Source organism: Apteryx mantelli, chromosome 2 (assembly GCF_036417845.1).
Source record: "Apteryx mantelli isolate bAptMan1 chromosome 2, bAptMan1.hap1, whole genome shotgun sequence".
Lineage (NCBI taxonomy): Eukaryota > Metazoa > Chordata > Aves > Apterygiformes > Apterygidae > Apteryx > Apteryx mantelli.
This window is the reverse complement of record NC_089979.1, coordinates 39750369-39766665: the sequence shown is the minus strand read 5'-3', so window position 1 is coordinate 39766665 and position 16297 is coordinate 39750369. Positions and strand designations below refer to the sequence as shown.

Sequence of the window (16297 nt, the reverse complement as noted above, 5' to 3'; positions counted from 1 at the left end):
CCTTTTAGTTCATTAAACAGTTGTTAATTAAAATATGAATATGATGAGAAAGACAAACATTTTCTACAAAAAGGAAATGCAAACATTTTTTGTCATTTTTGAGTCTGTAGCAAAAAGCAATTGTTCTGTTACCATCTCTAGTCACTAGAATCATCTTTGAATATCTACAAGGGTTTACTTTTGGAGCCACAAAATTTTATTTGCCTAGAAAAAATTCTGTAATCTTTGAAGGTAATTCATTGATGAAAGCACGTTTTTTGTAGAAAAGACCCTTTCAACCTTTAATACAGATGAACTGTAACACTGCAGGACAGAAATTCTACATGAATAAATTCAGGGAACAGACTGCTAATGATTTCCTAATCAGCAGTTCTAAGTTTATAGGAAGAAAACAGGAAAGTGTTGAAGTAAAAGCATAAAAACATGACTTGGAACATGGGTATTTAATTCTTTGAAAGTTAAGCACTTTTTCAATATGCAAATGAAAACTATAACTCATAGAAATCCATATACACGTATATAACAGTAGTAGGACAGTAGAAATACAATTGAAAATATTAAAATTTCTGCTTCTTCTTTGGACAACTAGAAAACTTATACACAGGATAGTATATTTTGGCGCAAATAGCAAATACTTATGTTCCTGGTTTGGACATTATTCATAAGAAGGCTAGTCATTTGTCTGTGCTGATGCAAGTGTTTAGAAAATGAGTTTGTATAAATGTTCACTCAAAGATGACCAAACTCTGAATGTGCCTAAAATCAAGAAATGCTTAAATAGTATTTAAATAAACCTGTCACTCCTTTTTCATATCTATTTTTAGACTTCATACCTGCAAAAACACAGCCATTTCTGGCTCTTCCATAAACTGGATTCCTGATTCAACTAGCTTTGATACGGCTTCCAAATGATCCGCATACTTCTTCATCAGGGAGCGGACACGTTCCAGTTTCTCCTCTTGGGTTCTAGTGATTATTTGTGTCATCTCATTTTTTCTTTCTTCCAGTACAGAATAGAGATAATCAAATTTTTCACACAGCTGCTCTTTCTGTCGTCTGCAGCATTCCTGTGAATCATTTGGTTTATATCAAACATGTTATGTTCTTAAAAGAGTTTCTATTTTTACAGTTACTTGGAAGCATTTTCATCAAAGAAATTCCTCTTTCTGAACAGTGCAAAGGATTCTGAGTGACCCCAGAGACTTCTATAATTTTCAAAGTTCAGGCCAATGGAACAAAAGTTTTAAAACTGTTTTCAAACTACTGATTCCAAACCACTGATATCCCCCAAACAGGTTATTGTGTAACTTGTCAGTCTGTGAAAAGTATTTATGATACTTACAGTAATACTTAAAAGTCTTCAGGAAAAGTGAAAAACAAGGTGCCCTATTAGCTACTGGATTCGTTTGCAAGAATATAATGGTCTTTAAAGGAAAGATCATCTCAAATCAGTTCTGGAGATTTTTTTTTTCTACCAAAGAATCTGAAACTATCTTGGTTAGGCCTGTTTTTTACCTAAGTGCTCTTAGACTCTATTTTGACAGTTATTGTCCACTATATTAGTTTTACCATGCACTGAATGAGGTAGAGATACCTTGAAAAAAATGGTACGTGACAAAAGGATGAAGACGAGGAGAAGTCAGATTCAAACCCTATTTTCTGGCTCTAATTTTCACACCATTTTTTGAAACACTGCTGCTGTACCTCTACCCAGACCACATAGCACTTTCACTGAGCAAGGAAGATGGGTTTGATGACTGCTTCATTGAGAGCTCTCTAACGAGAGCACAGTGCAGCCGTAAGGGAGGTACAAAGGGAGGAGAGTGGAGACCGGTTATCTATAACGTCTGAGGTCTTCCAAGCAGAAGTATTTGAGTCATCTGTGTGCTCCAGGGCACATGGTGGGGGAAAGGCCATACTTCTGGATGCTGTACTGTCCTTATTGTGGTTATCTCGCTGTGGATGATGGTGATTATTTTAATCTCTTTCTTAGGAACCGAGGCTGAACCAGTTCCTCATCTTCAGCCCTTGAGGCATGAAGCTGAGATCCTGGCAGCACAGGATTATTAACAGTCCCACAGTACTTTTGCAACTGTTACGACTGATTGTTGCTAGTGCCATTTGGCCAGAGAGAATTCCACTTTTTTCTTGACTTTCAGCCAGAGCTCTTTCCTGGGGCTGATGACAGCCTGCTCTGTATCGTTTCGAAGGATGCCTTTGAAGACAGACGTATGGCCAAACATCACGTTCTACATTCACAAAGGCAAGGGGACCAAATACAGATCCTTTTGCATCAGCCCAAGAACCCGCCTTTGCTTCCAAATGAGGAAGACTATGCCAAACAGGCACCCCTAATTTAAAACTCATCAGAGGCCAAGGGCTGAGTTCATGGCAATTCCTGCCCTTCTGAGGTCTTTTGCACTTCCCAGAAATTCCTCTGCACCTGCCCTGGTGCTCAGGTCTACTGCTGGGAAGGAGGCAGCAACAACGACGACAAGGTGGGAAGGATACAGTGAGACATGGCCAGACTTTATGTGCTCGCTGGCTGGGAGGGGGCCAGGGCTGCTGCGAGCACCCCCTCCCTGGGTCGGCCTCCCTGCCCAAGGCCCACAGCAAGGGGAAACAGAGCCATGGCTTGGCTGTACGGATGGACGAGCTGACTGAAGCCATCAGGACAACGGAGATGTTACAGATATCTACATACACCTGCCTGGTTATGAGACAGGAATCACTAAAAAGATCCTTGTGCTATGCATGCTTCAACCAAAGTCTGTCCCTACCCACACAGTGGAAAAAATGTCAAAGGAGGCCATTTATGCTGCATGCACAGAGATGTTAAAAATTAGGCTAAAATGAAGGATTAGCTAATTATAGGGTAGGGGTAAGGAAACTTTGGAGCCAGGTGAGCCGTGGTTCCTGGTGTCATTCAGTCCTCAAATAGACTTTCTCTTCTCTTTTGCTCCTTTCCTAGTTTTCTCCCAGGGTTTCCTGCCCTTCCTCTTCTTCCAGACTCCTCTTTGTTTTGATCTGCAGTGACCTCCTCAGGTCTACAGTGACCTCCTGAAGTGCCATTCAGATCATTTGTGAAACAACCTTAATTTCAGGACAGGTGTGTGCTATCTTTGCCATTTGATATAGGACAGGCGATGGAGGAAGAAGAGACAGAGTTGGCAAAGCGCCCTGAGAGGTCCTTCTCTATCTCTAGGCTCTAATATATAATATTTTCTGCCAGCAGATATTACAGAATTGTAAACTGGAAGCGTGAGAGTGCAAAACAGGTTCCTAAATGCAAATGCTTAAATATTTCTGAAATACTCTCTTTCTGTATAAAGTGTTCCCATACTAAGTCTCTGCTTGATGGAGTTATCCTAGTCAGATATTGAGTAATGAAAAAGGTTAATAATAAATGTCTTTCCATTGTGAAAAATTCTCAGCAAGTTTAGGGTTTTTTTTAAAGCACAGCTACAGTAAAAAGAAATGTGTTCTTGGCACTGAGTGTGATTTGCATCGCTTTTTCTGAAGTATCTGTATTGACTGGCCTATGTCATTAGCATTTAAAGTAAATACTGTAATTTTTACTTCATTATTTGATTCCTACATTTTTTACACGGCTAAACATTATTCAATTACTTGTTATTGTTTTTGAGTATTTAGCATTTTATATTCCTTTTTTTATTTCTCAGTGTAATATGTGAAATTGTTCTACTTTTCAATCAGTTATATGCTATGTAAATATTAATCAGAATTTTTTTGTTTTTCCTCTTTTTTAAGCTTGGATAGGAGCAGTAGCAAAATATAGAACTGTAGGCTATTGCCTACTACAGCTAAAAGAAGAATGATCATGTATTTTCTGCTATAGCTGATCTCTATTGTTCTCTGCAAAGTGTTAAGCAGAGAGAAGAGACAATCCCGGATTATAAATGCTATTTCCAGGTGTGCACATTTCTCAGCTCCAGCTGTAGCTTTTCATCTTCAAGGACAAACTGATGTCAATGCAGACAAAGCTTTAGTATGGTAGGAAATGTGATTTGCTTGAAATGTAACATGGAAGCACCAAGGTAAATTCTAAGTTCTATTTTCTGCAATCTCTGACTTTAAAGGTGGAAAGCCTGTTAAAAAACCTGAAGGTAAAATGGCTGTGCTTTCTTTAGGCTTGGAGTTCAAAGGTTCAACTACATGACTGGATGAATTTGAGGAAGCTAGTTTCTGTTTTATTTAATAAAGTATTTTTAGCACAGTGTTTTATCCATACTTCAGACTAGATGTTTGAAGTTTTGTTTTTTATCAGCTAGTTCAACTTAAATGAGTATAAGCTTTTATTTTTGTATCATTCAAATTTTGCAGTCAACCTACTTGAAAGGCTTGTTTGGATCTGCAAAGTCCTGATAGCAGCCAATTTCATCCTTGCAACATGAAGGCTTCCTGACTACAAAGTTCTGACTTGCCACTAACACCCTCTCTCATTTACTTGGGCTAATGGTTTTATATTCTTTGAACCAAACTTGGACACTTTCTATTCTTCCTTGCTCTGAGAAAATAGGAGCCTTGGGCAATTGTGTACTTAGCTTGTGGAATCATTTTTTCTTACCAGTTAGAATCTATACATCTTGCATTAACTTCTTTTTCACTGCAGTTTCTCTTTTCTGCTCTCACTCTGAAGGGTCAATAGAATTCTAATTGGGCTGAGAGGGATGCAATTGCTTTGGTAGATGCTTCATCAAACACTGATCATAAAATCAATTCATATGAGCTCCTTTCAGCCTACTGCTCTGTGATGCTCAAACTGGCCAGAGCTGAAATTTTTATTTGCTTTGCTGGTGCAAACCTCTTGGAGGAAATGAAAGCCACTTCTGGTACTGAATGTCACAAAACTAATTCCAGCTCTGTCAGAGTAAGACCTTTACAGGAAAATCCAAACTCACAGTAAGAACCCGACTCTTTCCACCTGCGAGCAACCCAACTAGACTCCTTAAAGGACAACATAAGTATATTAAAAAACCACTTTTGTATAGAAGGCAAAATAACTAAATGCATAGTTCATTGACATATTTGGAAGATACACTGTGGTTAAGATTAAGGCTCTGTTCTCAGGATCAGGTTCTAGACTAATATTGGTCTTTTACAGCTCTAGTATCTGATCTGAGAAGCTACAGAAACTGAGAGCTGATGACGTTTAATCTGGTCTGATTTTATCTTCACTTATATCTTATGCAACTAAGACTGCTGAGCAAGACATGCTGATGCGGATTATTCTTATTCTTTGCCCTTAATCACATGCTCCTGGAAAGTGCCAGAGGCAGGATGCTGAGCAGGAGGTATCCTTGGATTGCGGAAGTACAGCTGACACCATACAAAGCCACAGGTGATCATTTAGCAAAATAATTTGGGAATCCATTTGGGTAAAATGAAGTCTGCTAAAGAATGGTCATTATCATTAGTTTAAAAGATGAAACTTCACACTGAAATAATTGCATTGAAAATTGTGACACTTACCTCAACTACCTTGCAGGTCTCCTCCAACTGCGTGACTATCTCTTGCACTCGGTCGTTGCTCCCCACCAGGACTGCGATGCCATCACTGAGTTCAGACTAGACAGTAACAGGAGAGCAAGCGGGTGGGACGTTAAACACTTGCCACGTGCTGGCAGCAGTCCTGCCACCTTCTTGCTTTGCAGAGTGGCACATCTAATAGTGAGCTGTAGCCAAATGAGCAGTGTTGAATGAGCTGTCCTGGCTGTTCTTCTCATCAGAACCCAGTACAAACTGGAACTTTACCTCCCCACAAGTTACCCTCTCCATTTGTTTCCTCTCCTGAAATACGCTAAAAACACCGACATTTTGAAACGTCTCAGGGAAAAGAAGTTGTCGCTTGGAAAGGAGGAAGCACTTCGCTCCTGGAGGTTCTTGTAGATGTTCTGTATAAAGCTCTGTGGGTTTGTTGAGAAAAAAGACTTTGTCTCCAGAGAGGCTGACTTTTTAGTTTCTGGATCTACCTGAACCACAGAGACCTGGCCACTACAGAGCCCCTGCCATGAGGGGCAGTGGGGCTGTGGGGCCTTAGGGAGAGTGCGAGGGAGAAAATGGGAGAGAGTGGAGTGGAGACAGAGTGAGGGAAACCCTCTTGCAGGGGTCAAACCAGGTGGGAATGTGGAGGACCCTGCTGAGTGACATAAATGAAAACTGGGGGAGAAAGGAAGGAGAGGGAGCTGGAAATGGCGAGGCAGGTGCCTCTGCATGGGAGGAAGGAGACTCCCTGTTCCAAGGGGAAGAAGGGAACAGTCTGAGTGTGGGATGAGGATGATTATGGGATGTCCTTTGAAGAGAAGGGGTGGAGAAGCTGGTCCTCAGGGAACTTGGTGAAGGGGCTAAGGAAGACAAGGAGCCCTTGGTAAACTCTATAGTGATTTAGCTATAGAGGCAAGTGTCTGTGACCTCCGGTTGATGTAACATTTGTAAAGCATCCTTTGAAACACACATCCCTCAGTCTCTAGATTATTTCTCCAGTCTTAGGCATGACAGCTTCAAATCTTTATTTAAAGTTCACTATTTGCACATTGAGTTGCCACCCATCTGCTCCAGGAGCGTCCGGTGGCTGGGCTTAACATCTTCCAAACTCACAAAGACCTTACTAGGCAGCCACCAGGCACGGCTACTGCCAATACTTATGCTAAGCTGCAGTTACATGCACTTTCCCCTTTCCACAGTCATGCTGGAAGGGAAACCAGTGCTTGCAAATCTCCACAGAAAGGGAGTGATCGGGGCATGGATTCCATCCAAGAAACTTCTCTTCTTCTCCCTCCTTTTTTGATTGATGCTTGTAACTACTTTCCTAAAGTGACTTCTCATTTGTAGTTTGTGCACACGCAAGCAGCTGTGTGACAAAGCTGGAGCCTGGGATTGTAAAGTTGGCCTGTCTGATTGCTTGCCCCACTGGGGCCCTCCAGAAAAATGAGCTGTTTATCTCATGAGGATAACCCAGTGAGTCAGGTTTTAAATTAATACTGTATTAAAAATAAACAAGTCTTTTACTGGTGACAGCAAGGGCAGAGGATGTTAGGTACATCCTGTGCTGCCAACTATTGAATATTCCTGCATTCACTTGCAGAGAAGGTTTTTCACTTCCCATTTCTTAAAAATGGGATGCTTAGAGAGGAAAGTGTCTAATAGAATATTATTTGATTTGTAAGATTTGTAATGGGCTGTTCTCTTCCCATCGCATGTGCTGGAAATCCTGCTTTTATTTTATTTTTTTTCTGAACTGGAAAAAAAAGAGATTAGGAACCCCAGAAGGAAGCTCCTCATCTTCACATCACACCTCTGTCTAAAATGTTTACTCATTATGCTAATGGCAAATTGGGACACTGTAATACCTTTCTGTGTGATTTCTCTTAAAATATTTCACTGTGTTTCTGGATAGACAGCTTCTATAGGTTTGTGAGCCTTTCACTCACAAACAGGAATGGAAAGACCCCCCCAGGCCCTTCTGGAAACTTGCAGGAAGCTCATGGGAGTACCTTCCTGTTAATGGTCCTGTAAGTCACTGGGAAGATTATGAGATACAGAAAGACATTTACCTTCTGTCTCTGGTAAATGTTTGTGAGAGGAGCAACTTGACAGTCTTTATGGGCACCAAAGACTTTGCACAAGGAGCAGGTGGGCATTTCACAGTTCAAACAATAGATATTAATTTTCTCATCTTCGTGCTCTTCACACATTGGCTGGTCACACTTTCTTTCAGGTCTGCAAAAGAAAATAAATAAATTTAAAACCAACTTGGTCCTCATCATAAGTTTCTGATGATAAAACTTAGGGTGTCATCATGAAATAGAGTAGAGTTCATGTAGACATATATATGTAGAGTACATATATATAGCAGTGCCCCAGACTGACCTAACACTCTGTGTAGACTTAAACCTGTCACATGGGCTGACAAAATAGACAGAGGTATGGTTAAATATTATGACACAGTAGGATGTGATGACAATATGGCAACATGACTTCATACCGTGATTCCCCCTGGAGATGCGACTAAACCCATACCCATATTTAAAAACATTAGTAACCTCACTAAGATTGGTCTCGGTCTACCTGTGCACTTTAAGTTAGCATGTTGTCTAACTTCTGTCTGAATCAGGAAACATATTTAATTGCTTTAGGTTTAATCATGCAAAATCTTCAGTAGTTGGCCTGATCCAGCAAAGCTCTTATGTGGGAGCCTAATTTGAAATGAGAACATGGATCTTCATGTTCTTAACTATGTTCTCTGCTAATGTGTTTTGCATGTTCCAGGTCAGGGCTGTCAATAACAAACAGGACTGAGACCTTATGGCCAGCAACCAAAATAAGGACTTGCACAATTTTAGCCAGCTGGCATATTTGTAGCTTGTACAGTGTCAAACTTTTTAACAGTAGCTAACTCAGTTGTACCAGCCACCAAGGATATCGGTTGCACAGGAGTGGTTCCTTGCCTATGCTGAGCCAGGAGCTCTGCTGCTAGACTATAGCTCAGTTTTGATCTTCATTTTACCAAAATGATTTAGCCATACACATGCAAGTCAATCCTTGCTATCTTAGCAACAAATTGAGTTGGAACTTCCTTTAAACAAGTCGCTTAACTGGCATGCTCAGCATAAGAGAAAGCTCTGGTCCAGTCTGCGCAGGCAGGCTGGTGCTTCTCTGAGCTTCTCTGAGACTGTGCTCCAGCCTCAGCACCCTGAGCATGTGCGTGGCAAGCATGATGCGGGGCGCAAGATTAGCAGAGAGTTCAAGCCTCCAGAGTTCAAGTCACCAAAGCTATCCACCACTCTACTGTGGCAATGCTAAATCTTTCCAATATAATATGCTATACCCTTTGGCTACCATTCAGAAGGAGAACTATGATTTACTTGCAGCAAGAGGAGCAATGACATCATAGAAATATATCTTTTTATCATTAGATAGAAAATATTTTCCAAACTATGGAATTTAACGGAATTAAACAGAAATAATTTCCATGCTTTTTAAGCCCTCCTACAGAATTCTGTAGCAAGCAGGCAACCAATCATCCCGTTACAAGTTTAAAAAAATGTATGGAAAGATCAGTATTTTATATTATGTTATAGTAGAATTTTCCATACAGTTTGGTAGAGTGGAGATGGCACTTACCTTTTAACGACGGAGTACAGATTTCTCTTCTGATCTTAAAAATGGAATGTGATCAATTAAATGAGTATAAAAAAGATCAAGCAACAAAGAAAATATCTCCTTCATTCATATTTTTTAATTTCAAGATGGCACTGGAATTAAAAGGATTTTTAGGGAAAACATGTGATCTTCAATATAGTACAATATACTATGATAAAACAAGTTGGGCACTTCTGAAGGAAGCCTGTATTATTCGGACTAGATTTCTAGCACACATTTACATAATGCATTCAGTGCTTAAAATCCAGAATCATTTTAATGTTAGTCACAAGGGGCATGTCTCCACTGTAAAGAATGTTTTACATTGTTTGCAGATGACTACAAATACCCCCAAATTTTCTCATGTTATAGAGCACCAGTAGGAGGACCTGCACACTGGGGCAATAACAGACAATGAACTTCAAAGTGATAGATTAAGCCTGAAATAGCTGCACTTCCTGAAAATATTTACAAGACGAGAAACTGCTAGCACGTTATTTGACACTGGAACTGTGCCACTAGTGTGAAAGACAGATAGTACAGGGCAAAAAGGCAATGGTGTCAAGTTAAGTTCAGCCAGAAGTAGCCAACCTTCAGAGGTACCTCAAAGAGCTGGAAGAAACCTGGCAGAACTCCCTGAACTGTTGGGGCACTGAAGACAGTGACAGAAGTCTAGAAGCAAAAGGATTTACAAACTCCTTCCTAGGCTTTGCAAAAGGAGAGATTTTTAGCAGGAGATCCTGGGCCACAGACTGTTACACTGGTGCGAATTCACAGAACATGCCCTGACTTCTGAGGAGATCCTCTAGCTCTACATGGTCAAAATACCACCCTTAAGATTAAAATGGTGGCTGCTCCTGAAGTGGAAGGTTGAAGAGTAGCCAGTAGGAAAATGACTGCATGGCTGTAGCAGAAGAAAAGATTCATCACAGATGGAGCTGTGACTAAAGAAATTGCAGGTAGCTGAAATGACCCGATAGCTTTGTGATCTTGTTCCCGACCTCCAAGAGGGTTTCTTGCAGTTGCAGGATAAGGTCCTAGGGCTGCAGCTTGAAGAGAAGCTGCAAATACTACTGCTTGACATACTAAGGGTGCATCTGACTGCTACAGTCTTATTCTTTTGTGTGATAATAGGATTTGGACCTCAACGTGCAGTTTTGTGCATGGTTTGTGAAGAGGAGGAAATGCTGCACATGAAGGAGCACACTTTAATTGAGGGAGTAGTAAGAGTTTAATAAAACTGCTTTTAACATAATTATAGATAGGCATATTGGGCCAGGTCTATCCCACACTGCACCAATGTACAACTATTCCACACCCATTTCTTACATCCCTTAACACCCCTTAGTTACATGAGTAAGATTTGCAGGAATGGGTTTTATGACACAAAATAGAGGGATAAATTCTTTAATCAGAAGGCTTTTTTTTTTTTTTTTTAAAAAAAAGGATTTATACAAATCTGTGAGGTCTCTACTGAAATCCCGAAACCAACATTGATATGGTTTTATTGAGGATCCTGAGATAGCTGTAGCCCTTTCTGTACCATCACATCATGTAATGCATGCTCCTGACTGGGGAATGGAGAGAACCTATGTGGCTGTGGGTGAGGCAAAAAGAACAAGCTTATGAAAACACATTTAAATCAAATTTCTTGTTAGACTTCTTATCTGTCACTGTTCAGTTGAACAGACTGTTTTTGGTAGTGAGGTCTTATGGGATTTTAGGACACTTCCTGTACATTTTCATTCACAAACAGGAGGAAAAAATAGCAGACTTTGTGCTGCTTCTGTTCCCAGTAAGTTTTTAGGCTTTGAATGAAACTTACTGAGCTGAGCTTGATGACTAAGATTTCCTCTCAATCTTCAGCAGAGGAACTGCTATCTGTGCTCAGAGAAACTTGAGTGGGGCAGAGCACTCTTAAGCAGTGCCACTCTGAGATGCCTAGGGAAAGGGTAAAATAAAGCAGGCATGTACAGACTGTTCCTTCCTCAGGATTACAGGATCACTGAGGTTGGAAGGGACTGCTGGAAATCACCTAGTCCAAGCCCCTGCTCAGAGCACGGTCAGCTGGAGCAGGTTGCCCAGGACCGTGTCCAGCTGGGTTTTGAATACCTCCAAGGATGGAGACTCCACAACCTTTCCGGGCAACCTGTTCCAGTGGTTAAACACCCTCACAGTAAAAAAAGTTCTCTTATGTTTAAGTGGAATTTCTGTATTCGTTGCCTCTTGTCCTTTTACTGGGCACCATGGAGAAGAGTCTGGCTCTGTCTTTACTACACTCCACCCTATTAGGTATTTATACACATTGATAAGATCCTCCTTGAGCATTCTCTTCTCCAGGCTAAACAGTCCCAGCTCTCTCAGCCTCTTGTCATATGAGAGATGCTCCAGTCCCTTAATTATCTTCATGGCCCTTTGCTGGACTCGCTCCAGTAGCTCCATCCCTCTCTTGTACTGGGGAGCCCAGAACTGGACACAGCACTCCAGATGTGGCCTCACCAGTGCTGAGCAGAGGATCACTACCCTCACCCTGCTGGCAATGCTGTTCATAATGTAGCCCAGGAGGCTGTTGGCTGGCTTTGTCACATGGCTGCATTGCTGACTTATGGTCACTTTGTTGTCCTCCAGGACCCCCAGGTCTTTTCTTGCCAAGCTGCTTTCCAGCTGGTTGCTCTCCAGCCTGTACTGCTGTGTGGGGTTATTCCTTCCCAGGGGCAGGACTTGGCATCGCCCTTTGTTGAACTTCATAAGGTTCCTGTCAGCCGATTTCTCCAACCTCTCGAGGTCTCTCTGAATGGCAGCACAACCATCCAGTGTATCAGCCACTCCTCCAGTTTTGTAGCATCTACAAACTTGCTGATGCTTCTGCGCCATTATCCAGGTCATTAATGCAGACGTTAAATGGTATTGGCCCCAATACTGACCACTGGGGTACACCCACAGTCATCTCATTGTAAAAGGCTATCAGGTTGGTCAAGCATGATTTCCTCTTCATAAATCCATGCTGACTACTCTTGATCACTTTCTTGTCCTTTATGTGTTGGTTTCCAGGCTGATTTGCTCCACCATCTTCCCAGGAACCAAGGTGAGGCTGACTGGCCTGTAGTTCCCTAGATCCTCTCTCTTGCCCTTCTTGAAGATAGGGGTGACAGTTGCTTTCTTCCTGTCCTCTGGAACCACTCCCAGTCACCATGACCTTTCAGAGATAAGAGTGGCTTTGCAATGACATCAGCCAGCCAGCTAGCTCAGCACTTGTAGGTGCATCCCATCAGGGCCCATGGACTTGTTTATGTCCAGTTTGTTTAAATGTTCCCTAATCTGATCCTCCTCCACCAAGGGCAATCTTCCTTGCTCCAAATTTCCTCTCTGGTCTCAGAGATCTGGGATTCCTGAAGGATGGTCTTACCAGTAAAGACCAAGGCAAAAGAGGCATTGAGTACCTCTGCCTTCTCTGTGTCCTTTGTCACGAGGGCCCCTGCCTCATTCAGCAGTGGGTCCACAGTTTCCCTAGTCTTCCTTTTTCTGCTGATACACTTGTAGAAGCCTTTCCTGTTGCCATTTGCATCCCGTACCAGATTCAACTCTAGGTGGGCTTTGGCTTTCCTAATCCCATCTCTGCACTCTCAGACTGTGCATTCCTCCTGGGTCATGTCTCCCTGCTTCTGCCTCTTGTATGCTTCCTTTTTATGTTTGAGTTTTGTCAGGAGCTCCTTGTTCATCCATGCAGGCCTCTTGCCACCTTTGGTCTATCCCCATGTTTAGGAAGTCAAGCATTATTGAGCTTGGAGGAGGTAAGCCCTGAAAACCAGCCTCCTGGATGCCTCTTCTCTCCAGGGCTATATCCCATCAGATTCTTCCAAGCAGGTCTCCGAACAGGCCAAAGCCTGCTCTCCTGAAGTCCATGGTTGTGATCCTGTTTTTTAAACTGCTCACTCTTCACAGGATGCTGAACTCCACCCCCAAACCTTCACATCACCAACCAGTCCTTCCTTGTTTGTAAGTATCAGGTCCAGCAGAACATACCCCTCATTGACTTCTTGATCACCTATGTCAAGAAGTTGTCATCAATGCACTCCAGAGACATCCTAGATTAACTATGCTCTGCTGTGTTGTCTCTCCAGCTGACATCAGGGTGGTTAAAGTTCTCCATAAGGACCAGCATCTACAAACATGAGGCTTCTTCCAGTTGTCCAAAGAAGGCCCCATCTACTTCCTCTTCCTGATCAGGCAGTCTGTAGCAGACACCCACAACAATGTTGCCTGCATTGTTCTGCCCACTAACCCAGACCCATAAGCTTTCAGTTGGATCATAATCTGCCCCAAGGCGAAGCTCCATGCATTCCTGCTGCTGTTTCACAAAAAGGAGAAATCGCTCTCCTTGCCTTCCCAGCCTGTCTTTCCTAAGGAGCCTGTATCCATCCACTGCAGCACTCTAGTTGTGTGAGCTACCCCACCACGTCTTTGTGATCCCAATGCAACTGGATGCAGATCTCTAATTCTTCCTGTTTGCTCCCCATGCTGCATGCATTAGTGTACAGAGAGGCAGCTGTGCTGATTTCCCAGCAAAGGTATGTGAGCTTCCCCCATAATGCTGTCCTCTTGGTGCTTCCTTGTCTGGTGCATACACTTGGGGTGGACTCCCTTCTGCCTTGTTTTGTTGATTACAAGTCTCTCTTGCCGGCACTCTTTGCTTGCCAACCCGGTCCACCACTTCCTCACTTGATCGTGGGTTGTCATCACCCCCAACCTCTCCCCACTGTTGCTTCTAGTTCAAAGCTCTCCTCACCAGGTTAGGGAGCCTGTTGGCAAAGACATTTTGCCCCACTTGGTCAAGTGGATCTCATCTCTTCCTGGCAGTCCTTGATACTCAAAGAAAGTCCCATGGTCATACAAGTTGAATCCCTGTTGTCAACACCAGCTGCACAAACATTTGTTGACCAGCAGAATTCATCCACTCCTCTCCAAGCCCTTCTCCCTCACTGGCAGGACACTACCTGGCCCCCATACCCTTGGTCCTCGCTCACAGAGCCACATAGTCACATTTGATATGCTCCAGGTCTCCGCTGGACATATTGTTGGTGCCCACATGGAGGAGCAGCAGGAGGTAATAGTCCGAGGGCCAAGCAAATCTCAGCAGCCTCTCCATAACATCCTGGATCCAATCCTCCAGCAAGCAGCAGACCTCCCCAGACAGCAGGTTGGGTTGGCAGAGGGGACCTCTGTCCCTCGCAGCAGGGAGTTTCCCCCTGCTATCCCCCACTGCTTCCTCCCGGTGCTGTCACAGGGCTTGGGCTCAGCTGGCTCCAACACTTTGTCCAACAGAGCTGCCAGGCCCATCTGCAGCCAGGGCAGTCACCCTACTCTGCTGTCACTGGTCTGCCGGCAGAGTGGGATCTCACCCACCTGCTGCCAGAAGTCACCAGCTTCCAGCTTTTGCCATCACAAGAGTCTCCCTTTCCCAGCCCAGTGAGCTGGGAGACTCATCCATGAGACTTTGCCTGCCCCTCTGTCAGTGCCACTGGGGGTTCAGGCTCTTGTTGCTGCAGGACTCAGAGAAGATCTGGCCGATCTCTCTCTTGTCATCTATGATGCAGGGCAGTTAGCTGACCTCCTCCCACAGCTCCCTTTCATGACACAGACCCTCTGCCAGCACTCACCTGCTGCAGGCGAGGAGCCCATCTCCCCTGCCCCAGCCTTGGCCAGGTGCCTCAGGCTCTCCCTGCAGCCCCAGTCCTGGAGAGCTGCATCCTCCCTCAGCATGGGCTGAGGCCTCTGCAGTGCCGGGATAGTTGATCCCATCGCTGTGGGGCATCAGGCCATGCAGTGCACCCCCACCTCTGCAGAGCCCATGCACGCTGTTCTCAGCATGGTTTCCAACCCCTTCTGCCCAAACTGCTGCACAAAGTTCTACATCTGTTCCCTGCACTCTGGGCATGGCACTTAAAAGGCTTCTCCCTAGGGAGAGAGGGTGCTTGACCCTCCCTAATTAGGACTCAGCTGGAACAGAAGCTCAAAGCACCCTTTGATTGGGAATAGCTGACAGAGCTCATTAGATGCTACTAGAGCTTGCTGGAAGTTGCAGCCTCCTGCAGTTATCCTTTCTCAGCAGCAGCAGCAGGCACCCTGAAGTTCCTCAGAATGTTCAGGTAGTTGGTGGCCTAGAGACTTTCAAACATTGGTTTAATATTTTAGTCAACCCTATTTCCACCAGGTTCAATGCTTTCCCTCCTTTAAAGCTTTGTAGCAGCCATGTCCTGCTTGAATATTTCTTTCCTTGCATTGTTAATAGATTCTAAATTGGGCAGCAAGCTAAGTTGTCATTGGCTGGAAATGATGAGCAATGTGAAAAAGACCATATGATGTGGTTGTGAGTAATAACAGGGGCTGCTTGTCAGAGCTTGAGCAGAGCCTCCCGATATGATGGCACAGCTCCTGCCCCAGCTTTTACTTTTAAAAGAACAATCCCTTAATTCAAATAGAAAACTCAAAAAAACCCCCCTGTTTTCAAAATAAATGATTTTTGCCTATACGGGAAACAAAGCCTGCTCCCTATCTGAGTTAATCTTACTCTCCTAAGTTCATGTGAAAAGCAGCTGGGAGCTGGCATTGTTCTGACATGCACTTTATGGGGAATTATATCCACAGGAAGACTAGGGGGGAAGAGGGTTTGTGAGGAAGTCACAGGAGCTGCTATTTTGGAGGGTCATCTTGGAAAGAAAGAAGGATGCAAAGGTTATATCTCACCCTTCTTCTTATGTACCTCTGCCAAAACCTAACCCTCACTTTGAAAGAAAATGATACAGAAGGAAGAAGCAGAGAAGACTTGATTTCTCTTGACTTTCTGGTTTCAGTGGAGCAACGCAGGATAAAGCAATAGCAGATCTTGCTCACACACTCATGGGTGCCTGAGGAATGCTGGGCAGACGGCGATAAGCAGCTGAGGCCTACAAAGTGGCGAATAGTTCAGATAATGCTGTTATCATTGCTGCTGCTACGTAACCCTGACAATTAATGCAAAAAAAGCACTGTAATAGATTAAACAAACCTTTTGGACAAATATCTAAGAAAGATATATTCATATATATTTTTTTCTATCCCTTCCTTTTATTCATCATGTTGCATTTTATTTTAGTGG

General features: G+C 43.3%; 1 protein-coding gene across 1 annotated transcript in view; it reads right to left on the bottom strand.

Annotated features, from left to right (window-relative positions):
• The window catches only part of TRIM55 (tripartite motif containing 55), a 41791-nt gene that overhangs the window by 22857 nt on the left and 2637 nt on the right, over positions 1-16297 (bottom strand). The window contains exons 3-6 of the mRNA XM_067292337.1: positions 14820-14822; positions 7575-7740; positions 5494-5589; positions 834-1067 (exon numbers count right to left, since the gene is read on the bottom strand). Of these exons, the coding sequence (XP_067148438.1) occupies positions 834-1067; positions 5494-5589; positions 7575-7740; positions 14820-14822 (499 nt within the window). The remainder of the gene's footprint in view (positions 1-833; positions 1068-5493; positions 5590-7574; positions 7741-14819; positions 14823-16297) is intronic.